The sequence below is a fragment of the Mugil cephalus genome, chromosome 14 (assembly GCF_022458985.1).
Source record: "Mugil cephalus isolate CIBA_MC_2020 chromosome 14, CIBA_Mcephalus_1.1, whole genome shotgun sequence".
NCBI classification, from domain to species: domain Eukaryota; kingdom Metazoa; phylum Chordata; class Actinopteri; order Mugiliformes; family Mugilidae; genus Mugil; species Mugil cephalus.
Genome location: NC_061783.1, coordinates 3306168 through 3333802, shown reverse-complemented (window position 1 = coordinate 3333802; position 27635 = coordinate 3306168). Strand labels below are relative to the sequence as shown.

General features: G+C 41.3%; 1 protein-coding gene across 1 annotated transcript; it reads left to right on the top strand.

Annotated features, from left to right (window-relative positions):
* On the top strand, positions 1–27635 carry kcng2 (potassium voltage-gated channel, subfamily G, member 2). Its single transcript, XM_047604160.1, has 3 exons — positions 1–505; positions 7854–8748; positions 24401–27635. Exons 2-3 carry the CDS (start codon positions 7966–7968, stop codon positions 25226–25228), a joined length of 1611 nt encoding a protein of 536 aa, XP_047460116.1. The 5' UTR covers positions 1–505; positions 7854–7965; the 3' UTR covers positions 25229–27635.

The following is a 27635-nucleotide window of genomic DNA, read 5'->3' as shown; positions in this document are numbered from 1 at the left end:
AGCAGTCTCGGTTTCCCGGAGACGCAGTTTGTCAGAGCGCAGCGCAGCGCACCGCGGAGCGCGCAGCTCCGGACGCACCTGAACAGTCGGAGCGGAGCGCTGCAACCATCCCTGAGCTGGAAGCAGCTCTTCACCTGCTCTGAGCCACACACGCACGCACGCACAAACGAACAAACACACACCTCTGCCACGTAGTCTCTGATGGACACAGCGACAGTCTGGCGGAGCCTTGGCTGATGTGGAGTAACATTTTTACCTCTTTGGCGTCTCCCGTGGACCAGATGATTGATGTTTCTGGGAGGAGGAGGCTCACTTGAATTTGAAGCGTTCCAACAGCGACTTTAGGAAGCCACGAAACTCCGCGTGGGGCGTGTGCTCCGTGTTCATTCTCACTACAATGTCCCACACCGTCTGCGTGGAAAACTTAAAGGCATGCTGCTCCCTGAGGGGCAACGAGCAGCGAGCTGGCTGAAAGCAGATGGACACAAGCACAACAATACACCGGGTAAGTCTGACTACTATTTCTTAGAACACATTTTCCACAGTCCCATTTATATTTGTATTATTGTTTAATAGAACCGCCGTTGCCATTTGCGTTTGGAGACATAAACATCAAGACAATCAAGCTCTGGCGCTTCAAGTCTGAAAAGAGAAGCGCCTTTTTATTTCTAATAAATTTCTAATAAAAGTTCCCTAGTTACTCTGTAATATCACATTGGTTTTCCTACAGGGGGTAGTGAAGGAGCTACAATAGATGCTGCTTTTATTTAAAGCTGTCATTTCATTTTTCTCTCATAAAATGTGGGGCTCCCTGTCGTGTCCTTAGGTTTTCATTGTATGTCTCTTTCCGTCGTGGCGTAGCACTGTTCTATAGAGAGTGTTAGAGGACTACTATAGGTTATTTTCTTTCATTTATCATATTTAATCCTCACCCTTTGCTGTTCATAGCTCTGTTTTACATTTCAATTTTGTAGGAGAGCACTTCAAATTAGCAGCTCCCTCCAATCCTTCGAGCTTCTTTCAACCCTTTCAGGAGTATTGCTTATGGGGCAGCTGGATGCCTGTCAATATTGGAGCTAAGAGTTACACCTTACGTAGATGAGAAGCTTTTAAAACAGCCATCATGCTTTCCAGTGCCTTCCCACTCATACTTTCTCATATATGGATTGTCCATATACATGTCCGTGCCTTCCCCCGTGCTCGGATCGTTAACCTGTTGATGAGTGGAGATGAATGCTGGTGTTTTGCTCTCCGGCGCTGTAAATTCACCCAAGCGCGCACGGGCTGGCCACACACGCCGAAAACCACGGAGAATGAACTAATGAGAACAGATTGCGGCGGCAGAAGATGGCAGCCCTCTCTGTACCGTTTCAGCATATTGTTGCTTGAGGCTTGCCCTGCAACCAAGCGGCCAAGCAACCAAATGAGCAATACATTTCCCTCATCGGTCCTCTTGACCTAATAGGAGCAAAGTGTTAGGTGAGCACAGAAGTCTGCAGAAAACACAGGGCTGCTGTTCTACTTCTGTTTCTGCAAAGGAACATAATGAGAACATCCCTCCTGTGTTTGTGAGCAGGCGCCAGCTGTTCTCACTCCCCTTTTAAGCGTCGTCTCTAAACTTCATCTCCGTCCTAATGGCTGCGCTCTCGCACCGACGTCACCCACTCGTTCACCCCTCACCATCAAACAGATCTGTCCCCTCGAAGCAGTTTATTCAGCACGTTATCTCCTCCTCTCCGTCTCACGCGTTAGTCAGTCCAGTCCTTTGAATCAGCTGATTGACGCGTGAGCGTCAGGCTCACGGTGGTGGATTAATATTCCATTAGAGATCGTCATGGTGCTTGTAAGACTTTTTGAAAAGCAGCGACGATGTGAAGCGTCAGTGATGTAGATTAAGATCTGAAGTCTCCAGCACTTGTGTAATTGTATTTTGGGCTGGTATATGCAAAATCCAGCTGAACTTTAACCCGCAAAGGCTTTTGAAAACTTAATGGTGCATTTATTAGAACTGGATAATTGAAAACCATAGACACTTTTTTATAGGGCGAGCTAAAAAACAAAAACAAAAAACAAACAAACAAACAAAAATAAAAAAAATATGTAACTAATAAATAATAAACAGAAGCCCTGTCCTTTGATGCTCATTCAGAATTCCTTCTTTTTTTCGCACTATTCATTTGCAATTCAGCAAGTTTTAAATTATTTTGTTCATGCTCCATGCCACCGGAAAAATGCGCAGAATGAACCTCAAAATACTCATGTCGCTGCTGTGACGCATAAATAAACAATTTACTGCACATATGTGCAAATGAGGTATGCAAACAATGCGCGGGATGTGTTTTGCCAAATAGAAACTGCACACTATTTCTTCTGACGGAGGAACAGTCCGCTGCTTCGTGTCCCTGACTTTGCTCTGGCTCTGAAACCTGTCCAGTGAGACTGAATAGGGCTCGGTTGTCTGGTGTTTGTCTTGAAAATTGCCTGTCACGCTTACTGCGGGAGACCATGTCCTCAGTCAGCTCTGTATTCCTGCACAAAAACGGCACAAAACAATTTGTCCTTTCTCCCCTCTGTGACGCAGCGCTCTCAGATTTGACTGTGACGATGATTCTTCATCTGCTCGCGAACTGACCTGGAGAACTAATCTCGCTGCGAGTCTGAAGAAAAGGACAGATACTATCAGTGGAGGCAAACCGTGTGAATTCTCCCCTAACCGTTAAATTCTCAAGTCATCGATGAATCGTTAAAGTTTAAGAAATATGATTTAATACAACAGCTTACAGAATTACGATAACAGCAAAACTGTTGCAATTTTAATGAAGAAGTCAGAGAAGATTTTATGCCGCACACAGCCTGAGTCTTGTGAATGCAGCTGTTCATCTAACAGCTCACTGCACCCATTCTTTATCGTCCCATAACTCATTGGCCAAACCGGCCACTGTCTTGTTTTGCAGAAGATATTTTTGATGAAGGACAACTCACAGAGGAACACACCGCTTTTCCCGTGGCTGCTTCATGAGAAAAGCCCCCTCATGCTTTTCCAATTAAATTGTGAAGCTGCAGCCATGGGAAATGTCCAGATTTCATTAGCAGCAGTCTCTGAACCCATTGCTATCATCTGGTGATGATTTAGCATTTTGCATTCATTTGTTTAATGGCAGAGCTTACATTAGACGAAAAAACAATACAGCAATTTAATTTCCTCACACTTCTGAAAATATAAATACTTAAATACTTAAAAAATAAGGTTTTTATCAGTTGGTCGTGGTCACCATTGTTTTACCTCATTTGACAGTAGACACTTGTGTTCTAATGAAAATCTTCAAGGCCACATACTTAAAGGCCTGAAGGCTGATAGAACTGTACATACATTTGTCGCTTTTCATTGCTGGTTTGAGCGAAACCCCAAATAATTGTGTTTTAAAATACAGGGCTTTGTATTATAGAAAGTCAGCCCATTTACCCATTTATAATTCATACTGTAGAAAGGCTGTTTTTGCCATTTTCAATTATGTTGTGTGCACATTGGGCATTAAATCAATAACAAAGCATCTCTTTAGAGAGACAAAACCCAGGTGGGCAAAATCATCAGTTCTCATGACTCATAATCTAATAGGTACTCTCCTTCTCTTCCCTTCTGCTCCCATCAGAGTCGTACATATGTGATTATTTTGCGAGAAGGACTCTTTCCATGATTATTGCAGTTCAAGAGAGACATTTTGCGTCATTCTAGATTATGAAATGGTTTTCCCTGCCTTGATTGCCACACTGCTTCTGCAGGCTAGAAACTTAATTGCCCTCATATTGTTGGGGCCCAGGCTGTCATGAGATGAAAAAGTCACCAATCACAAGTGCTTAGCAGCGGCCGGTCAGGTGATACTTCTGCTCTGGGCCTTTCGCAGAGATGAAGATTGAGTGGGTGCGGGCGGGCGGATGTATCGGTGATGCACGGGTTGCAGATTTATGCAAAGAGTCATGGAAATTGTATTTGCATGAGCTATTGCTGACAACAGAGCTATCGTCATTCAGTCTTCTTCAGATTTTATTTCTGTAGAGAGAGAGAGGGAGAGAGAGAGAGAGAGAGAGAGAGAGAGAGGCAACTGGGAAAAGCTTTCTAATCTTGCTCTTCTCTTCACTGGTCAGGATGCATTTGAATACAATCACGCAATCATATAATCATAACATAACATATAATAGGCTAATTGCTACATTAAGAGGGCTTGGTTTATTAAATGGGTTGGGATTTTCCAACTTAATAGCAAAATCCAGAGAGAACATAGAGACTAAAACACAAGCACTGGGTTCTTATTGGGAAACATCGGATCAATTGTATAAATTCCCTCGATAATTCAAAGATCAGTCCAGAAGAGCACTGCTAACAAATTAGCAAGGCAGCATTGTAATATTTGCTAAGCAGCACTACACTAAATGCTGCAATGTCTGTGAAGGTTCTCAGTCATATTGGTCATGGTAATCCAAAAGGTTGGATTTTGAATTAAATGCTGCAATCTACTGGCTGCAACAAAAATCACAATTTAATAATATTTAATATATAATTTTTATATATAATTTTTAATAAAAGGGTATCATGGATACCAGAACCAAGTCCTGTGCAGAGTTATTTGACAGGCCAAGTGAAAGCGTTTGATGATTGATGCTCTTCAGAGTCGAATAAACGAAGTCCTCAAAGGAACTTGAAGATGCTAAGTTGTTAATTGCATGGCTGTCTGTACAGTAGTTGTTGAGATGTTTCACTCTGAGCCATAAACGTGAACTTTGTTATTAAGGTGCTTCAGGATAGGCCATGGAGTCACCTCATGATTCGTCCTCTGTGGAGCATGAATATGTGTATAGCACAAATATAGCACTCCACGAATAGCTTTTTAGCTATTTCATTCTGGTCGTTCCACAGTAAAATCGACTTTTTGATTGAACATATCAATCAGTTTTAGAACCAGTGCATTCAGTCTTCTAAGAACTTGATTTTTAAACCTCTTTTACTGTTTTGTAAAAGACATTGTAGATGTGCATTCCTTCAGAAACGGTCGACGCAGGTGTTTCAGAAAGAGGCTGCTCCTATGACAGTGCTGGACTTCAGCAGAATGCTTTTTTTTGCCCACAATTTCTTTTGGCTTCTCAAAGTCTGGTACCAAGAGTTAAACTGAAACTCTGACATAACACATTTTTGGGCGTGTTATGTCACTGGCTGTAGACTCAAGGCTTTAGCACAAAGGCAGAAATGAGGAGCAGGCTGCAGATGTCTGCTCAGTTCACTTCTTTGTGTCTCCACACCAACTCATTTTCTTTTTAAATCTTTAATGATGTGACATAACCTGAGGATATTTATCAGACTCTGTGCAGCGACTTGGAGTGCAAAGTCCTTACAGGCACTGACTCTGAGTCACACTTTCTGACAACAGTTGTGATCAGCTCTGGACTGTAAATATGAAGCTGAAAACCAAGGAGGCAGTTATTGTAGCTTAGCGTAAGGGGAAACAAAAATCTGTTTCTGTTCAAAGGTGTTTTAAAAATATGCTCAGAACCATATTGATATCACAACCAGCTCTATGTTACACCAATATTTATATCCAGTTTGCTTTCTCTTATGTGACATCTAATAGAGCTTTAAAACTGCAAGTTGTTTTAATTTTATGCTTATTTTGCTTCCTTTGGACATGCCCATGCTATTTCCCCTGCTTCCAGTCATTCCTCTAAGCTGAGCTAGACATCTACTAGCTGCTTCACATTTGAGAGTCATGAGAATGGTTTTGACCTATCCATTTAACTCTGAGGATGAAAATGAATAAGTGTATTTCCCAACAATGTCCGAGCACTAAAACGGACTCCTTCCTGCTACAATCTTGATGCAAGTGCTTCAGACTCGTATTTATTTGGTCACAAAAGTAACCCAGTGACTGTACGTGACCCAGTGAGCCCTTTCCTCTGTGGTTTGAGCTCCTCCTATATAGCTCGAATTTATTCCTCTCCGTGCTCACGAAGTCACCCCTGGGTGCAGTGTCATGCTCAATAAACTGCTCCTGTCAGAAGCACTTTGCGGAGTTGCTGCTCTCTGAACCCCTCCCTGGGAGAAAGCGACCGGTTTAGAATGATTGGCCTCACAAAAGAAAAGCAAACTCTGAGGATAGCTGGAGGGGTCCCGCTCTTAATTTGTTGTGATGATAGTCTCCCTACATCAGCTCCACCTCCTCGGGTCCAGAACGGTCATCCTTAGCAAGTAAATGATCGCTGGCCTGTTGCTATCTGGATTGTATATCAAAAGAACATCCTAGCTTGTGAAGAATACACATCTCTCAGATATGTAATTGGATCTAAGGAGGTTCTTTTCTTCCCTGCAGAAGATCTGAAACGGTGTGAACACAGACTGACACATTCCACTGTGTGATCAGCGAGGGATGACACTGGTCTGATTCAGCAAGATCAGTAGGGTGTCAGACATCACTGTCTTGATGGAGTAAAACTTCAAAAACCTGTGAGAAAGCAGCCTGGGTTTTGCTGATCATCTGTGATTCTAAAAAAACATCCGTCCAACTCTGTTCACAAGTATTTTACAAGGACAAATTTACTATAGAAGCTTGTATACATCTGAATATCCCATTGTTGTCTGTTAGCTATGTTGCTCTGGCTTGGTATTTATTGCAATTATTTCTTTCATTTCTGACTGTTTCCTTGTTGCTGTTGGAGCTAAAATAATATGTCTGCCAAGAACAATTGAGATGTACGAGCATAAAAACTGCAAAACTCTCGTCTTTATCCCATAAAGAAAGAACAAATGTAATGATGTGGATTTTGTTTGATCGCTGATATGACAACATACAGTCTGTAAGGCTTCCAGTCCTCCAGCATAGAGGCCATTGTTAATCTTGGCAGAAAGTCTGCTTTGAATAATACATTGATTCAGAAGATGTGTGTCTGTATAAAATGAAAAATTAATAATCCATTACTACAGCAATTAAAGATTGAACATGGTGTAAGTTAGTGTTGCACGTATTGTATAGAGCAGATTTTCTTCATATTTGCTTTCGTGTGGTGTGAATTTGTCTACATGTTGGTGTATATTTCCTATAGTATGTTAAACACTTTCACAGCCTGGTGAGGCAGTACATGGAAAAACATTCATTTGTCTGCATTATATTCAGACTGCAGCATAATACCTAGTAGACCTAACAGTGAGTCTAAAATCTAAAAATCTCACTGGGTCCTCTTCAACTGTCAGTTTAACCCTCTGTTCTATTTTCAGTGCAAGAAAAGTAAATCATTTTGAAGCTGTTAGAACTTTTCTGAATCAGTTGGAGATTAGGTCGACTAGTTGGATGATGTTTGAAAAAGCAATGCGTTTACGTTATATACAAAATAATGACAAATTGATGATAGACCTTTTCATTTGGCAGACTCATCTCATCTCCACATCACACACCTAAGTTCCTTAGGTTTCCATTTGCTTAAAACACTGCTACTTAGACAATGCTGACCGGTCTAGAGGGCAAGCTAGTCACCAAGATGCTAGGTAGATATGGAGCCCCTGGTTGGTCTCCTCTTGCATGAACTTTGTTCTAAATATTGCACATCCTACATTCAATACAGGCCATGCTTTGAGCTAACATGCTTTGTTTGATTCTGTGCCTCATCCCTTTTCTCATAGGACAATAATGTTAAGACAGCTTGCTACCAGCCAGCAGCATTGAGTATGTTCCTTGTTAGAAATGAAATACTGATAGAAATTTGAAAGGATGACTGAGAGAGAAGTCAAACCACACCTCAGTTCCACTCACCTGGTTAATTGCTCCAAGAGGGTGTTACTTTAATATGTTTATTTGTCTTTTTGTCTCTTACAGAGTCCCACTGTGTTGCTGAATGGGTGACAAGTTCCCCGTTACCTCTCGTAGCCCGTGAAGCCCCCCTCCCATTGCACATTGCAGGACAGGGTCCCCCAGCAGAGTTGCAGGGATGTACCAGGAGGTAGCCTTCTTGGCAGGCAGCACTGACCACCAGTTCACCAGTTTCCACTTCAACCGTGTAGAGAACCCGCAAGAGGTCACATCCAAGAAGGGCTTGTTCTACAAACGAGCCCAGCTCTTGCTCCAGCCTCAGCCACGTCAACAGGACGGAGATGAGATCGGCCTGGCAGATGGAGCAGCCATCATCAATGTGGGGGGCATCAAGTACCACATCCCCTGGTCCACGCTGGAGGAGTTCCCCCTGACACGACTGGGCAAACTTCACAGCTGCAGCAATGAAGCCGAGATCATGGACGTGTGCGATGACTATGACGGCAGCCGCAACGAGTATTTTTTTGACCGAAGTCCGTCCGCTTTCCGCATCATCGTGACTTTCTTGGCAGCAGGGAAGCTGCGGCTCCTGAGGGAGATGTGCGCCTTGTCCTTCCAGGAGGAGCTCCTGTACTGGGGGGTGGAGGAGAACAACCTGGACTGGTGCTGCCTCAGGAAGCTGCGGCTCAGACAGGAGGAGTTCAAGGAGCAGCAGAGGCTGGAGGAGGAGGAGGCCGATCTCACGGCGCCACAGTCCTGTGAGGAGAGCCAGCAGCCGCCAGCAGCGCCAGAGGAGACCCTTACTGGGGGCTGTATGCGGAGGCTGAGGGACATGGTGGAGAACCCGCACTCCGGGCTCCCTGGCAAAATCTTTGCCTGTCTGTCAGTGTTATTTGTAGCCATCACAGCTGTGACATTGTGTGTCAGCACCATGCCTGACCTCAGAGCGGAAGAGGAGAAGGTGAGTTTTATTTAGTCATTTCTTCTTCTTCTTCTTTTTTTTTTTTTTGGAAATAGTCCAAACTGATTCCTGCAACCATATTTAGTATCTGGAAATCAAATCTGTTGAGCTACTGGATTTTAATTGAGCAAAAGCACTGTGCAGTGAAATTAAACAAAAAGCTGGCATGTCTGAGATAAGACGAGATTCATTTACCAATTTGAAGCAAATAATACAGCAAGCAGTAATGTTGAGTTATGGGTCCCAGAGTGCTACTGATTTTTGTGTAAGAAATCCAACAGTGCGTTGCGTACAGTACAGTCTTAGTGATGTGTAACTAAACAACTAACATTAAAACCATATGCGAAGCAGATTCACACAAGTAACACCACAATTATGGCTTTACATGTCATAAATAAGTAGGAAGAGAAGGGAACCTGTTCTCAGGATTCCCTTTTTTTTAGTACTGCCTCGGGGTTGTGCATTCAGCAGCTACTGTAAAATTCAGCTTATGGTGATGCAGCAGCCCACATACTGAGCCTTTTATTGTAAGTCATCTTGACATAGACAGAGGCGAAGGCTCAGGGACAGCGATGTTTCCTCTCCCTTCACTTGAAAACCAGATTATTGTGCAGCTCCCGTCAACTGTTTCTGCATATATTCCTCCGCAGCAACATGAGAGCCGTGCTCTCCCATGCATGAAGTAAACTGACAGCACACACAACACAAAGATGATACTAAGGCCATGTATTCATGCATCTTTAAATGAATAATTGGATTTAGGCTTAGCCTCAATTGAATATAAAATAAGGTCAATGTTGTTACATAACACCATGAATATGCTAATTGTAGCCATGAAGTCCAAATCCTTATAGTGAAAGCTTGTTTACCAAAACCTTATCTAGACCAGCTGACCAGCAACAGCAGTGTGAGCCGGAAATACTTTTAATTATGTTGTGTGTCGCTTTGATGCTTCATTTAAAGAAAATGATTTTAACATGTAGGGTGCATGGCACTTTGATGGCAAAAGCCAGATCCTATGCATATGAAATGTGAAACATGAAACTTAAGTCAAAATACCTTACATCTGTAGGGATAATTGGGAATAGTTGTAGATTCTTTTTTTCTGAGAGGCAAACAAAAAAACTGAACTTGGACACAGGTAGTTTAGCATAAAGACTAGTTACAGTCTTTATGATAAGATTACAGATGAAACAACTGTTAATTCACGTGCACAGAAAATACAGTTTGCATGAAGAAACTGCAACCAAGGGTGCATGGACAACTCCCACATAGTTCCTTCCTTGTGCCCTTCTGTAGGACAGACTGAACATGTTTTACAGATAAATCCTTCACTCATTTATGGGGTGTTAGTTAAAGGGGGCAGGCTGATGAAAACATTTGTTTCAAACCCTTTTCTAAACACACATTGTTTAAAGAGGCTGTAATATAAGCCAGTATGTTTAGGTATAGTAACAGATGCCTACGTCATTGTGACGTCACAATGTTAGCTGGAGGCAGAACAGAGGGAAGTTTGAGACTAACACTGTCACTTTCAACCATGAAAATGTTGCCTTGGTGTATTTTTTGGTGCCAAAACCGAAAAATCAAAAACAGTAACTTGAAGTTTTATCACATACCAGCCACTGCCAGTTATAGACAACTTTGGTTTGGCTTTAGCGATTAAAAGAAAGGACTGGATGAGACAATCAACAACATGCACACTTCATATCAGGTCAGATTAATATGTAATGCATCATCAGTTTCAGCCTGGAAAACATTATGGGTTAGAATAAATTGTGACTGAAATTACGTTAACTTAATGCTCATTTAGGGGATTCTTGTTACATGTTAATGCGAATGCTAACAGCGAGTTAACACATCTTTGTTGCAAGTTACCTTTGTAATATATTTGTTGGAGAGGCTTCACTTGATAAAGACAGACCAGACCTTGTCTCCTCTATGTCCTCCTGTGTTCAAATCATCCATCCAGTGAGTGAGAGTGTAGGGGTCGGTGAATATAGTCCCATCAGTCAGAGTCAACTTTTTAAAATAACACCGACAGTCTCGGGGAGTGAGTGTACTAGTATATTCTCTAAAATGTGTTTTCCTCGTCCATTCTTGCCAACTAACCGCAGTTTACAGGCTATAGTGTTTGAGATGCTTTACATCCACTTAAGCCCCACCCCTCAAAAAATGTCACAGTGTTTACAAACCGTGAAGGGGTCTATATGATAGAATGTTTAGGTATTAGTTTAGTAGTAGTAGTAGTAGTTTAGTAAAAACTCACCGTAAGTTGGCTATCCGTTAAGCAATCATGTAGAAGTACATGTTGTGCTGCCGATTTCATAAACTGGTGTTCATCAAAAAATTGTGACACTTTTCATCTCCTCTAACTCTAGTATTTTTGTGTTCGAGCTTCGGCTGCAGGCATTTGGAGAGAGGCAGTTTGTCTCTGGTGACATGCTGATAAGCCAGCCATATCATGAACTTTACTACCTTCATAGACAGATTGATATCTTCATGTCAGTCTCATGAAGCAACAATAGCTCAATAGTTATTTCCCGATTGTGGAAAAAGTTTATTTTCTTAGTTTTTTTATTTTTCTTTAATTCCTGGAGAATCTATACGATGTATTGAAATAAATAGCAGATATGAACCTGCTAGGTGGAAATTTCTCAGCATTTTTGATGATGCTCTTAACTTACAGTGTCTGGTCTCTAATTAGGTCTGAAATTGAAAGTCAAGCACATCCACTTGTTGCTGCATTTAGCTTTCATCTTGGAGGAAGAGAAATATTTCTACCTCAGGCTTTTGTTCTCACTAACTACACATGTTGTCACAGTCTGTGACAAGTGAAGCAAAAAAGCATATTAAAGCTGACAATGTCCTCTTCCTGAGCCTTTTCATGTCCGCCATTGCCTGGTAGACTTCAGAAAGCCTTGGAGATCAGACCTCAGAGCATTCTTGTATCGTGCTAATTCACCTCTTGAATGGCATCAGCGGTACCAGAATATGATTAGAGAAGAGCCCCACAGCTTGTCATTCTGTTAAAGATACGTCTTCATCAGTAAGACTGGGGCTGTTTGGAGTGAGTGCCTAAGCTTCAAAGGGAAAATCAGGAAAACGAATAAAGACTGGCTAAAACATAGTCTTGTCTTGTCTCCAATTAAGCGGCATCTGTCTTTATGTGCCTGTATCATTAATTGTTTGAATCAGAAGAGAAGTGGGTAGCATGGGTGTTATGGTTCGCACGCTATGATTACAAAGGCACCATGTTTCTAACTCTGGACGCATGAAACTGGTGTCATTGTGGCACCAATTAACCACCCAGAGATTCATGAAAAGTCTATTTCCTCCACAATAAGAACTGTGGTGGCAGTGCTTCATTAGCAGTGAAAATCTAATTTGAACCAGCTGCAGGAGACAACAGCATCGGTTTATGGTATAATGAGATGGCCACGTCTTTCTTGTTAAAAACCTACCATGTCAAAACTAAGCAAGGCAAACCACAATGTGCCATTGGTTTACACGTCCTAAAACTCTGTCTGCACCATCTACAACTTCTGGGAAGGGTGTAATTAGGTAGTGTGATCATACAACATATTAAAAGACAAAGACAATCTTCTCACAGTGATTGAGAAACCAATAAAAGTACAATGGAGCTATTTTGTTTCCTATTAGCCCTGGTGTGCACTGCGGTGTCAGACAGAATTGACACACTAATGTCAAGCAAAGCATTTATGCTGTGGAAAGCATCCAGTGATTCCAGGTCAGCTTGCGATTTACTGTAAGCTCTGGCTGATTACCACATCACTTTCAGTTGAGTCCTCGCACTCACCCTCCTCCATCATAGGGCATCCTAATATCCATTAGCTTTGATAGGCAGCAATTTACATCTCTGCAAAGTCTCCCTGCACTAATGAAACTAATAAAAGGGTGATTTCCTTAGATACTTCATTTCAGATTGTAATATATTTTGTGTTTGTCCTACGTAATGTTTTTGGGACACATTTCCAGCGTTGACAGAATTAAGGAGGCACATTACACTCCTTGTTGCTTTGCCTGAACCTGTCTAAACCTCCGATAATGTGTTGTGTTGCTGCTACATGATACCATAAAAATGTCTAATACGATCAGTGCTGTCGCTCGGTATATTGAATTATATGAATGTAATTTTAATTTTAACTTCCAGTAAGTGATTTTTGCCACTAGGATCCAGGGTAAGCTGTGAAACACAGCACTGGCATTGATTTTGATTCAGTAATGAGGGAATTGTTTCATGCATTCAACAGATATATGAAGCAGCTATTGCACTTGGACAGTTGGAGTGTTGTTCTAGGTCACCTATCAAACTGAAATTCACACACACCAGAGGGAATATATGGCTCTCATCTGAGAGCTTTTTTTTTTTTTTTTTTTTGCAGAGGTTAGCACTGTTGCCTCATGGCAAGAGTGCCTTTTGGGGCTATTCTGTGTGGACGCTCTCTATTTGAATGTAATGTTTTCTGCAAGTGCTCCGACTTCCACCCATAGTCCAAACAGACAGCAGGGATAGCCTCCAGCCGCCCCACAACCCTCCTGATAATACATAATGGATGGATGGACATTTAGCAAAGTTGTCATATACCCAGCAGACACAAGCCAACATTTGTCCTGGAGTTGTGCTTCTGAGCATGTAAATCTGTACTCCATAAGAGTGCCTATATAGAGACTTGTGACATCTCATTGCGTGTTATGATTTATATTGGAGATGTGTCTGTGAAAACGCAACAAATGGAAAAATGGAGTATAGTTGCCTTCCTGCTGTGAGTGAACCAAAACGCTACAGTTGCAGGACACAAAATCAAAACAATTAGCTAAAAAAGTTGTGGAGCAGAGTCCACGGTCAAGGTGGTTGAGAATGATCTCCTCTACAAGCATCCTGTCACAATGAGGCCCACTGTTAGTATGACAGATACTGATTACTTGGTCTTCGTCCACAGTCATACCATCAGTGTTTTTATCAATGGATTAAGTCACGTTACACTTCTTAGCAGAAGAGTAATGCAACCTAGACCCAGGAAGCCGCTGTGCACTCTGTCACTTGAGCCGGAGGAGAGAGTTGGGGAGAAACCAGAAGTTTTTAAGGAGCTGTCTGCAATGGAAAGCACTTAGCCTGACTGTCTAATCTAATGTGGCGCTTAGAGAAACATTCAGTGGCTGGTAGATTGTTCTCTCCCTCCCTGACTCCGTCTCACACACAAGCACAGCAAAAACAGGAAGAAAAGAAAAAGAAGCTATATTGTGCTTTATGGTCCCTTGTCCACGCTCTCTGGATGAATAGAAGATTAAACCTCTAAAGTGCTAGGTCGATTTCTTCCTCAGAAGTGCTTACTCTGTACAAATAAGCATCTCTGAAAACTATGTTCTTGTCCCATTTATCTCCTGCGGGAGGCATGACTGTGGATCTAACCTTTCAGTCCTTTCAGTGACTCTGCTCATGCCTTACCATCCTGCACACTCGTTGTTATGTAAATCCAAGCCACTTTAAGCTACCCCTTCCACCCACCACCCCTACCATAGCCATGCATCATCTCAAGGGAACGGGGAGCCAGTACTCACAGTGTGAGCATGAGTAAAAGAAATATGTGCGAACGCTGTAGGAAAACAGCAATAATTTTATTGTAGTGTGCGCTGGAAATATGAGGTGCACATCACTCATTCCTGCTGACTTGAATTAGACATACTGCTCCTCATGCTGAGAGAAATGTACGATCCATCATGTGGCGATGATTTCTGTTTCGCACTGAGTGTTTGGTGAATAATTCTAGTTGAAATGTGGACTGGTTTCTTTGGGAATACTGCCATGTTCTATTCAAACATTTACAAAAGTTCTCCCTTGTTCCCGGTGTAAGACAGAGAGAGGATGAGCACTAAAAGATTCATATGGAAAGGGTGATTATTCATTGTAATTAATTACAAACATTTTATTTTTATGTTTTCAAGTCAGTTTTATACTGTTTCTAAATTTTGTGCGATGAAATATCCCAAACCAAATATATTGACCTTCTTTACATTGTAAAAAGACTAATGAATTACTGCAACAGCAACCAAGTGACCAATGTACATTTAACAATATTTTGTAAACATATGAAGGGGTTATATTTAGCAACCTAAATTCCACACATTTTCTAAGCTTTTAGCTCATTGTTTTCGGTTCTACATATTTACTGGTGGAAGTAAAGCAATGAGACCATGGCTGTCATTGGTAGACAGCCAGTTTGAGCAGTGAAGATGCACTATTTACCAACACAAAACAACAGAATTGAAGAAAGAAGTATTCTTGTCTTTCATTTCCTCATGAGCTTGTGGAATTTGGCTTTTATCAGTTGCCAAGTCAAAGATACTAAATAATCAGTGGCAAATTTTTAAAAAGCCATTAGCTTCATTACGTTTTTGGTGTAAATGGTCCCTCAAGAGTATCCGCTAATACTCTCGAAGATCTGCACAAAGGTTAATTATAATAAAGAGGGCAACCAAGCCAGGACATTAACTAGATGATTTGCTGGTGGTTGTGGATTTTATGATGTTGCTTGATGAGTTTTAAAGCAGTAAATAGTTCTCTGATTTACATTTGGATCTAAATAATAAGGTTGCTTTGTCAATACTGAATATGAGAAAACATAAGGAACAAAATGTGTCTGTTGGTTCATAGCCGTAATGTGATTTCAGTGTAACTTGTGGATGTATACCAATGATTAACAAGTCTGACTTGAGCATGGAAAGATTGCCGGATTGGAGATTCAAACCCTGGCCCCTTCAAATGCTGAAGCGTCTTGGAAAAGACACTGAACCAAAAGCCCTTGTTGAGTCACTGTAAACTGTTCGCAAATATCCCCAACTCCAAACAGCACACAAGTCAAGTCAATCAAGTTTTACCTCCACAGGTGCAAATTATCCCATATAGGCAGCCAGTTGGTGCATTGACATTTAGATTCAGGATTCATTTAGAAACAACAAAAAAATGAACGAAAATCAGGCTGATTAATATATCTGTCTTTTCTTGTGGTTACATACTACAATAATAAAGCTCCAGCTGTGCTTTCTCTAATTGTTCCTCCCCGAGGAGATACAAGCACACACAGCTCAACAGGCTCTCAGCACATGAAGAGGCCAAACCATTGACATTAGGAGTGAGCAGAAAGTGTCTCTTGTTACCAAAGAGGCATTTCGATTCGTAAACATTCTCAACTAGTCTGCCTTTATCTCACAGTGCCAAGCGATACCCAATATGTTAAAAATATATATTTTTATCTTCTGTATAACCACAAAGGAGACACTTTTCCGTGTTAAAAAGATGAACACAGAGTGAATGATGATTGTCAGGAGACTGGAGGAGACAGTTGTGCCAGAATCTCATCAAAACATGGAGACGATCTGAAGTCCCAGAAGACCGGATTTTCAACTCACGCCCAAATGCTCTGCTGAAGCGGGACATCAGTCAAAATATGGTTTTAAAGGCAATAATTTTCAGCCCAGTCGGGTTGCATTAGTCCTGCTCATGAACGTTAATACAAATAAACTCTGCCTCTAAATGGCTCTGTGTGGAAATGGTGGTGTGAGAGTAATTTGCAACAAATGAGTTGAATCACTGTGTAGTAAGAATACTCACTTTTAAGATAGCGGTGTATTTTAAGTTGGGAGAGTGAGGGCATACACTGGTTAGGCAATGGCCATTATCAATATCACTGGTACTTATGGGTTGGTTAGATTAGATGAAACTGTAATGGCTCCCATGGGGAATTTCACTTGTCACAGAGGATGTCCAGTTAATCAGCTATACCACCATTTAGCAGCAGTTTGAGGAACAACGGAACAAAAGAACAGAAATCACCGACCATTAAATTCTTCTGCCTCCCCAAAGAATTTACAGCAATAAATATATCATGACAAGCAGCAAAACAGCCAACTGGACCAAGGCCAACTCTCTGTGCGTATTTGAGTTAGAGCAGTGTTTTCGGGCTGTTGACAAACAAATAAATGTGTGGCATTGGTTGGGATTGGACCTTTTATTCTAAGCAAAGTAATCAGGGGGTTTGTTATTATTGAATCAGGGTTTGAGGCAATAAATGCTTGGTAATCAAGATTCAGAACAACAGTCGAACACACGCACACACACACACACACACACACACACACACACACACACACACACACACACACACACACACACAAATACACAGAAGTAATGAGAAAATGAACCAAACCTTAAGCTTCGACAGCCTGGGTTGAGAGATGAGGTGGAGAAATGACTGATATGGTCATTGTGAGAAATTATTAGACACACAACAGGTCGCTAAACTACTGGCTTAGTGGTACCATTGGTCTATTTGTAATCATTTGATTAAAATGACTTCTTCTATCTGCTCCCATATCCCCCACAGACTGGTGTCTCCACACCATCCTGCTCTTCACATATTCTACCTCCACTTACCTTGGCATCCTGGTTACATTAAAGTCAGCACTCAGTGTCACTCATTACTTGAAAGTTATTACTTCTGATTCATTACTGAATCAAAGTCATCTGAAGGTTGAGCAAGAAGGAGTAAGATGAACATAAAAATAAGAATATATACTTGACTGACAGTGGGTTGTTATGTAGAAGACAGGCAGACTCTTGTTACTGGTTAAATGGGCACTAATGGTTATTGATTACATCATTAACTGTGTCGAGGGGGAGGATACTGTCCCAGCATGCACTGGGAGAGCGGATACACCATGTTCAGGTCATTGGTCTTTGCTCAAAACAGACAGATGAAGACATTCACCCTCTTAGTTCACCTAAACAATCATGGTTTGCCTTGTAAAGCTGTGATGATGTTACATGGAAGTAAAAGAAGCACTGGAACCTTTCAGCAGTGGTCATGGAGCCTGGTTTTCAGGTGGTGCACCACTTTGCCCTAAAGTAAGTAAGGTTTTCCATGGAATTTTAGGCATTTAGGCAGCCATGGCTCAAGAGAAGAATTTTCCATCTTTTCCAATCATTACAATAAAATTTTGTTCATTTCCATATACAGTACAAAGATCAGCCACAACAATAAAACCAAAGACATGATAAGTGGCATTCGTGTGGATGTTACATGTAGCAGACACCTAGACCGGACCAGATACCAGATACCCCCAACCCATAGCAATGACACTCCTTGATGGCAGCAGCCATCCCCAGCAGGATGAAGCCTGACACAGACACACACACAGAAATGGTTTAGGAACTAAAAAAAAAAAAAAAGAAAAAAAAAGAATAGCACAAGGTGTTGACCTGGCCTCCAAATTCATTAGATCAAGTATCTGCGGGATGATCCACAGAAGCCCCTCTCCTCAACCCAAAGGCCCCCACTAACTAAAGTTTCCAGACCCCACAGGACACCCTCAGAAGACTCATGTCCATTCTCTGATGAGTCACAACTGTTTTGGAGGCACAAGAGAAACCTACACAATATTAGGAAGGTGGTCATAATGTTATGCCTGATAGGTGTACACCACAAATGTCTTCCTACAAGCCGTCAGCTGTACTTCATTTTAAAATAATAACCATAGTAAACTATTTTGTCTCATAACAAGAAGAGTCTAGATCCAAACCTGCCTGATAGCTGAGGACCTCTTGTGGGGTGTTTACATGTCTTTATTTGCATGGGATTTTTCCAGGTGCTCCAGCATCCACCCACAGTCTAAAGACACGCATGTTATTCGGGTTAATTGGTGGTTCAAAATTAGCCATAAGTGTACTATACATGTGAGTGTGCACTGGCAGCCTGTCCAGGGGGTACATCACCTCTCGTCCAGGTGCCAGCTGATATAGGCTCCTAGACTTAGATAGGCAAGATGCAGCAAAGAATTGCCAGAAATTCAAAGTAAGGATGCTTACATCAAAACTAGTCCAACGTGTTTCCACTCTTACTGGAAAATAGATTGAATGCCCAGACTAATTCACAGCAGTACCCTTGCAACAAACACACAAAAAAAGAACAATTACTCCTTGATGAAATTATTTACCTTAATTTGCATTTAATTTATCTAAAATATGATAGGATACTTCTGAATTACAGTTTATAGTGTCTCCTTGACTGTGTTTGGGACAATCTCCAATTGAAAAGAAAGTGGCGGCACACTAGTTATGTCAAACCAGACATCCTCCATTTTTGTTCAAGATTCATGTTATCAATCCAATTGGATATCACATTTTCAGGCTCTCTCTCTTTGTTGACTCTAGCCATGATGTTGTATCCCTCACTGTTTTCTCTCAGTGATTGTAGGATTGCATTTTCACTGTTGTTGCAGAACATTTTGGCCAAACTCCTTTTTACCTAATGAAACACAGCCATTGACGTCCATACATCTTAGCACTGCTTAAGACTGCTACAAACGTTGTCTTCTGGTCAGTAGATCTGAGGAATACCTCTGCTAAGTGTTGTGCTGAAGTTGAGATTGACAGCCTTAAAACTGTCCAAGGAACAAGGAATTAGTGGTAGAGAAGAGCTTCATGCTTTTGGCATACTTCACCCGTCATCAGAGGGCTTGAGCTATGTCTATTGACTGGACACTTGAGCTTTGTATATTGACTGGACAAATTAGATTAAGTGGCTGAAATGAGTGTCCTCTTTAGGTTTTTGTGCTCAGACCACTTGAGTAGTTCTGGGACAGGGCTGATCCTCCTTCACATTGTCATTGGAATTTGACCAGATATTTCCTTGGCTCCTTTCATTGAAGGCCTTAGGGTAACTGGGCAACTGGAAGAGGACCTCAGCGAGAGCAAGCACGCATCAGTGAGATTACATAAAGAATTTCATCTGCCTTGGAATCACCCAGAAGGAGCAGGAAATCCTTACCAGCAGGACAGACACCTTAGCATATCCAGACATGTGTGATTACTTTGTTGATTTGGATGTGTATTTCACATACAAAAGAATAAATCTTTACAGTATACATTTACTCTTTTTTTATTTGCCAATAAATGTAACATTCTATGAATATGGAGGAATACCTTTACCTTAATAATCCAAACATTCACATCCACTCATACTAATATTCTATAATAAGAGTCTTGTTTTGTGAAGAGGCATATTAAGACGGTTTCTGGAAGAGAAAGGTGAGAAAGGTGTTGAAACCCAATCTGGCAGAACAAATAGACTCGGTAAAGCCCAGTGAGGTGAATAAATGAGAGTAGTAAATAGATCCATTAAAGGCCTGGGTGTCCCGAAGACAGAAACAGCTCAACACTTGAAGTCCACCTGTTTGTTGAATCAGACCCTCTCCAACGTATATATGCGTGGAGGAGAGGTGAGGCGTCGCTTCCTGCACGGCATCGTTTACACGCCTGTCTTCGGCTGTGACGGGGTCAGAGTCCACTGATCACTGAGACAGATAATTGTGTACTTTTAATATGATCCTCTGTGGTGTATCCGCGTACAGCAGAGGCTGTTCAGAGTGGAGAAGGGGAGGGAGGGAGTGGAAAAAGCACTCAGCCAGAAAGCCTCTGTCAGGCAACAATGCAAATACACTGGTCAAATTCAAAGAAAAGGATGGCATCAGTTTTAAAATGTGTCACAAACAAACAGATTCACTTAAGGAAACGGAGGAGCAGAGTGGCAGAGGAAGTGTGAAACATACTGGTTAACATGAGTGTCTTCCTTAGGGATTTGGACAGCAGCACATTTATTTGTTTTGGCTTCAGATTCTTATTACTTTGGATGTGAAACGACAGCATGTGGTTAGAGGGTGGATTTAAGCTGAAATCTGAATCATCATGCTGCAACAGCACATCAAGCCTCAAAACTGTGCAAGTGCGAGGACTTAAAGATGGATTCATAGCACAGACTGAGAACGAGGTTGAGTCACGCACAGCTACTGCTGATATTTTTTTGAATAAATAATTGAAAAAGCTATTTCCTCCATTTGAACCTTCTCTAAAAAAGTTCAAATGTTTGCTTGTCCAAATATATTAAATGTAAACAATATCATGTAAATGGACCTGGACACTTCACACTATTTTACAGAATTACATTCAGGAACTGTTGCAGCTTCTGGAATCTGTCCAGAAGTTTCTGAACAAGGAGAATATGAGCAAAGGTACGATTTTTAAATTTCTGGTGTAGAAAATCCTCTCAAACCGAAGCTGACACTCAGCTTGTAACCTCATTGTTATTGCAGCATTTCATATTTCAAAATTAGAATATGAAGCCAGACTTTAGGGTTGCTAGCAGCTAGCTAGGTAATATCAAACTGTGCTGAGGCTCAGAGCTGACTCCCCATTGTTCATTTTAATTCAAATGTGGATTTAAGCCCGTGGACACCGCCTGATGATTCTGATGAAGAAAATAAGGTGCAATATGTTTTGTTGTTCTGATGATGGATATAACCAGAACTTCATTACTGCGGTGGAGCATAATAGAACATTTTTCTTTCTGTGTTCAGGAAATCTTGTAGAAGTAATTTAACCCTCCTCTTAAGGTATGGGTCAATTTGACCCATTTCCTCTGTGGGGCTGACTGAAATACAGGTTACTCTCTCTATCCCTCATTGAGATTCTCAGACTGTTGCTCATTTTGTATCGTAACCTGACGAGCAAGATATGTACAATTTGACCTGCACACTTTAATGTACTATATATTGTTTCACAGAAGTAGAATAAAAATGTGCCTTTGTTCTTGTAACCACTTCTATTCTTTTCACAGTATTTGGGATATTCTCTTGCAGCATTACGGGAGAGCTTTTTTAGTTCTCTATTGGAGCTCATTTTGCCTTGACAAGACAATTTGAACTTCTGTTTGTACTTCTTTCCACTTTTTATTGGACATGTACAGATCACAGTGGCTGCTTGTCTGTTGTTCTGATCAGATATTCTATATAAGGACAGGCGTAGATGGACGATTTTGGACTATCATTTGGTATCTTTTTCTTCAAATACCATCCTCTTTGGTGGAGGAATGAATCCAACATAGAATTGCCAAAAACTGCAGTTCCTCAAATGGGCATTTGATATTGGCTGCTTGAAATGCCCAACTTTACAGCACAGAGAAATTTGCGTACAACCTATTTCCTCATTTATAACCACTGTATTGGGATTTGTTTGCCTCCCACCTCAGTTCCACTATAATTCTGCTTGTTTTTGAATTAGCCAGAAGCTCGGATTAGTCAGTTACTGCCAAGATGGCAGCTGCCAGAGCCACCACACTGAGCTTCAAATGTATTCTTCAGTCATCCTATGAGTGATGTCACAGAGGGTTTGTCCATCTTTCTGTGCTTCACAATCACTCCAGACGTGTGCCTTTGTAGTGTATTGAATTTGTACTGTATATCATGAGAGGTTGACAATGTTTGAATAAGGGTCTGTCGGACCAGTCAGCCAGATGGCATGGTGGCTACATCCGTCTTTTATTTCCTGCCCACAGCTTTAACAGACAGCTAGACAACTTGGCAATAAATGTCAACGTCCAAATAAACTGCAGCAGAAGAATCTACAAAACTCCACTGCTTTAAACAATGGTACTTTACAGGTACTCACAGCATCAAAGGAGATGGATGTAAAGCAGGTTTCCCAGTGAGGCAGCTTTCTGCAGCTTTTTTTTTTTGCTTGTTTGTTTTTCGCCAGCTGGGTACTCTTAAACAAAAACTTTACTCACAAAAAGTAATGTGTTCCACATTTGTATTCAATTCTGTACTGTAAGCACTGGCGATTTTAGTTAGGAAATTCTGGTGTGGCCATGCACACCACTGTGCCATTGATGACATATATCATCATATCAATAGAACCACCAAACAGTGGTTTTCACAATCTCACTATAAAGAATACCCAAGATTGAAACAATAACGCAAAAATAGAAATATAGAGGAACAATAAAAAAATATATATACTGCACTCATAGCGTGAACACCACACACCCATCACACAGCAATTAATATACAAAGCCAACACATATAATATACCACTGCCAAACAGACATTTCAGCTCCACAAACAGGTAAACAGCTCCATGAAGTTGTGACCCCTCACACACCCAAACATGTATCGCCAGTTACGCATTACACAAATTCAATTATAATTAAAACAATTTGTACACTGCATTATCAACTCCATTTAGATAAAAAAAAAATTAGACTCACCAAGTGCTGTTTTGAGAGCTCCAGTTAACCAAGTTTTCCTAATTTTGTCTTTTCCCTTTTGAGAAATTAAATCCTCCAGTTGATCGGTCCCAAACCTTTTATCTCCAACTTCTGCTCAGGTGAATTAATGAAATAATAGTATATACAGTCAATGACGTTAGCCGAGCTGGCAAGACCTGTGCAGTCCTCGCCCTTTGCTTCAAATCATCCAATGAAAATCCTCTGAGGCCACTGGTCGTAACATTGCACAGATTGCAAGTTTGATGATAAACTAAACATTTGGGTTTCATTACTCTTTGAGACTTGTATAATAAAGCGTATAATAGAACAAAGTGACACATTAATCTCAGTTTTTCCTAAGGTTTGTGTCAGAACCAGTATTAGACTAGTATTTGACCCAAATAGCTGTGCTTTCCCTGTCACTGCAAATGTGTTAAGCTTGACTCAGCAACTGCATTAATGGCACAACTTGATTAGCTTATACCACTCATTTAGCACAACGACTACGTTTTCCAAGTCTCTTTACTAAACATGATAACTATTTGTTTTTCAATTTATTTCACTTTAGCAGTTTCTGCTGCTGCTGCTGCTGCTCCTGCTGTGTGGAAAAATTGCAACCCCAGCTTTGCCCATCAGTCATTTGCATGGTCCTTAATGGGTTTAGAAAGTTTGATGTCTCCAGGGCAAAAAAACATGCTCTGTGCAGAACTGACTGTATACTCTTAAAAATGTATGAGGTCCACTGAGAAAATACTAATAAAAATGGTTTGCTTACACGTTCACTCAGCACAACTCACACATGAAGCAGACATCGCTTTAATGTCATGCTAATGTCGTTGCATGTTTCCACAAATGATTGACTTGCTTCAAAAGAGTCAGCAGAATGTTGTCATTTTTTCCGCTTTATTGCCTCCACTTATTTCAATCAATCCACTGTTAATTAACCTGGCAAAATGCAGCAAAGCAAAGAACATTTGTGGTCCTTAATTTATGCCAAGTAATGACGAAAAAATGAAAAGCGTACTCACACACTTTCTCCTTTCACTCTCCTCTATGGATGACTTAATAACCAAGTAATCTCTTTTTAATTATATTTTCAAATATTTACGAGCACTGTTATTTTAAAATGAATGAATTTTACCAGAATCTCCAGAGAATACTAGCACTTGAACGGTGATATATTAGGCAACGTTGTGTGTACATCTTAAAGCTTTCACCTCTTGATCCCTCAGGTTTGATGTGTGAAACAGTGAGGTTTACTCTATCAGATAATCAAAGCCTGTGCTGTTTGCTGTTTTCATTCACCTTTTTATTTTCAGATCTAACACCAACCTGGTCTGTCAATGACAAACCCATGACTCATGTAACAGGCTTTGTAAACACCCTCTCAATTATGCCGCGTCCTTACGTCATCTTTGTCTGAAACGCTTTTGGACTCCACATGTCTCACTCGGAGAAGAGCGCCATGCTGTTGTGTAATGTAACACGACCCTTAATGGCTGTCTTTATGTGCTTTTTATTCTCTGCTGCAGGGTGTGTGCTCCCAGAGGTGCTACAACATCTTTGTTCTGGAGACAGTGTGTGTTGGCTGGTTCTCCCTGGAGTTCCTGCTACGTTTCATTCAGACTCAGAGCAAATGCATGTTCCTGCGTACACCTCTAAATGTCATCGATGTGGTGGCCATCCTTCCCTACTACATTACCCTGATTGTGGACTCTCTGTCAGTGGGTGGCAAATCTACGGGCTCCGGCAACAACTATCTGGAGAAGGTGGGGTTGGTCCTCAGAGTTCTCCGAGCTCTGCGGATCTTTTATGTCATGAGGTTAGCTCGTCACTCCTTAGGCTTGCAGACTCTTGGTCTGACAGTGAGGAGGTGTACACGTGAGTTTGGCCTGTTGCTGCTGTTCTTGTGCGTGGCCATGGCACTTTTCTCACCACTGGTGTTCCTAGCTGAAAGCGAAATGGGTGCCAAGCAGGAGTTCACCAGCATCCCGGGTAGTTACTGGTGGGCTGTCATCTCCATGACCACAGTCGGCTATGGGGACATGGTGCCCAGAAGCATCCCAGGCCAGGTAGTGGCACTCAGCAGCATTCTGAGCGGCATCCTACTCATGGCCTTCCCCGTCACGTCCATCTTTCACACCTTCTCTCGCTCCTACGTGGAGCTGAAGGAGGAGCAGAACCGGGCGCTGAGGCAGAAGCCGGACTCACAGGACAGCACCAAGTCACAGAACAGCGAGGACTCTCAAGAGACGGACAGCTACCACGGCATCACAGAGACCACGGCGTCAGCCGTGCAGCGAAGGAAGTCCATGGCGGTTCAGAGGGCTGCAGAGATTAGAGCCTCCCTTCAAACTTAGTTGCTCTGTCTGCCTGTCTGTGTTCAAGTGGCAGCCAGGGAGGTCCGTGAAATTCTGCAGTGGGACCTTAAATATGACAAGCTGTAGGACTGTGGGTAGAAAGTTTTACTTTTCCAGAGCTTGGGGTCTCAGCTTTGATAGTGTGGGGTGCTTGTGCACCAGAGTGTATCACAAGTTTCACAGAGCAGCAAAGCTTTTTGTAACAAAAATACAAAAACAAAAAAACAAATGTAACTTTAAAATATGGATTTCATTACAATATTCAAGTAAATTAAGATTTCAAAAAAAAAAAAAAAAAAAACTGTAACAGTGCTCTCACTGACTGCGATTCAGATAAATTGTTATTCCGGCCGCAACCTAATAATGATCCTTGTGCAGTTGCATTTGAGTGGAATGTCTGAAATAAAGATGCTTGCTGGGATTCTAGTCTATCACTGAAAAGAGAAATATAAATATCATCTCCATTAACTGTCTTTTGTGTTTTGCCCAAGCAAATAACTCATTGTTGTTGGGGCCTTGTTATGTAAGTGTCATACAAAGTACAATGATGTGGGCACATTTATTTGCAATGAACCAGATATTTGATTTCAGTGGCAAAGAATGAATTAATTATCTGTCAAAGCTGTCAAAGGGCTTTACAGTCTGCTGGAAGTTGCTGTTTTTTATATTTACACTGGTGGCTCTATCTAATACAGCAGAATGCTTCAAAAACAGTTTAAGACGGGTAGTCTGTCGACAATAAAGCAACATCCCAGATAAGCTCAGCCTGACACTCACAACTCTTCAAATATCGGTTAAGTTGAACATCAGTCTCAGCCGGTTGCCTGTGACAACCTCACGGCAAGGTCATGCTCATGGGAGATCACTGCAGACAAATCATCCAGCTAACAAAACCACAAAATTGCAGTTTTGACATTTTGGTTTTGTGCACAAACAAAGCAATATAATGAGTTAATTAGTCTGCTTCAGACGTGCTTGCAGGAGAATATTTTGCCTTTAAATGCAGTCAAGCTAGCTCTGGTCCCTTGCTTTGTGTCTTTATGCTGAGATAAACTAATTGCCTGGCATGCAGTCACCAGCGATGGACATCGTCCAGAGCTGTGCTTGACTGAGAAAGTTTATTCCCAAATTTGAGAATGGTTGACAGAAAAATCATATTTCTATGTCTCTTGTTTTGTTTTGTTTTGTTTGTTCCCCAGGACCTTTCAGTTCTATTTCACTGCCTTTGTCAGTAAAGGACGTTTACTCAGTTTCAAACAAAAGCCATAGATTTGGCTCAGTCTCTATCACATGAACTAAGTGAAGATTAACACTGAAGAACAAACCAGCCTAAGGTTGAAAACTACATCTCATGATGAGATGGTCTTAAAAGCCCTGGAACAGTATTTGTTTTCTCTTCTACAGTTTTTGATTATTGCTTTCCTTAAGGTGTGGAGTTGATTACTTAAAACTTCTGGGTCAATGGGAAATGAATCTTAAGAGTCAGTGTAGGTTTTTACACCAGTCAGGTATAAAATTATGACCACCTTCCTAATATTGTGTAGGTCTTGTCTAAGTGCATGTCTCAGTAACATCCACATGAATGAATGCCAGGTCCAAATAGTTTCCCAGCAGAACATTGAATTGTCACAAGCTGGTCAGTGTTATTCACTTCCCCTGTCAGGGGTTTTAATGTTGTGGCTGATCTGTGCATGTTTCACTGTTGTAAAATAGGGGGCTGTGTCCATGGATTTGTTCAAATTAAGTGAACACATTTAGCTGTGAGTCTGTGCATTTGTATACAATACACATGTCATATAAAGCTGATTCGATCTTTGAGTTTGATAAATAACCATCCAAATCTAAATCGGTATCTTAAGTCCGTCAGTGAAGCCACCTCACCCACCAAAGCATCTGAGTGCAGTTTGCTTTTCCTCAAAGAGGCCGTGCCAAGTGTCATCCATCCTCCTTCAGGCAGTCAAAACAATCATTTCCACAGTCCCACACGGTGTCCTTATATAATTCCATCCTCTTTGACTTCAGTGCCTTGTACTTTGAAGTGACACATTAAACCGTTTCCCCAATTTGTTGTCAAGCTGGAACCATCCAAGTGTTCCTGAGAGGGCTAATTAGGTTTTGATATTTTAATATGCCGTACAGGTTGTAGGGACACGTTTGGCCCCACTCACTCTGAATCGCAGCCACTGGATTAAACGAATCCTTAGAAAGCATGAAAATACCACACACAACTGTCTTATACAGTGACGATCGTATCCATCCATTATATTAATATTTAGGTTTTAATGAAAGTGTTGTTTTGATGATGAGAGGAATGTGTGTTTGAGTGGATTTGTGGTTTTGTGCCATGAATCCATAGCCCGAGGAACTGTCTCTTTTAAAAACTGTAATAAAGATTCTAATGAACACA

Bases quoted from the DNA above. Each gene is read 5' to 3' on its own strand.
- kcng2 (XM_047604160.1), top strand. From the start codon at position 7,966: ATGTACCAGGAGGTAGCCTTCTTGGCAGGCAGCACTGACCACCAGTTC. The intron at 8,749-24,400 runs GTGAGTTTTATT...TCTCTGCTGCAG, and splicing joins TCAGAGCGGAAGAGGAGAAG to GGTGTGTGCTCCCAGAGGTG.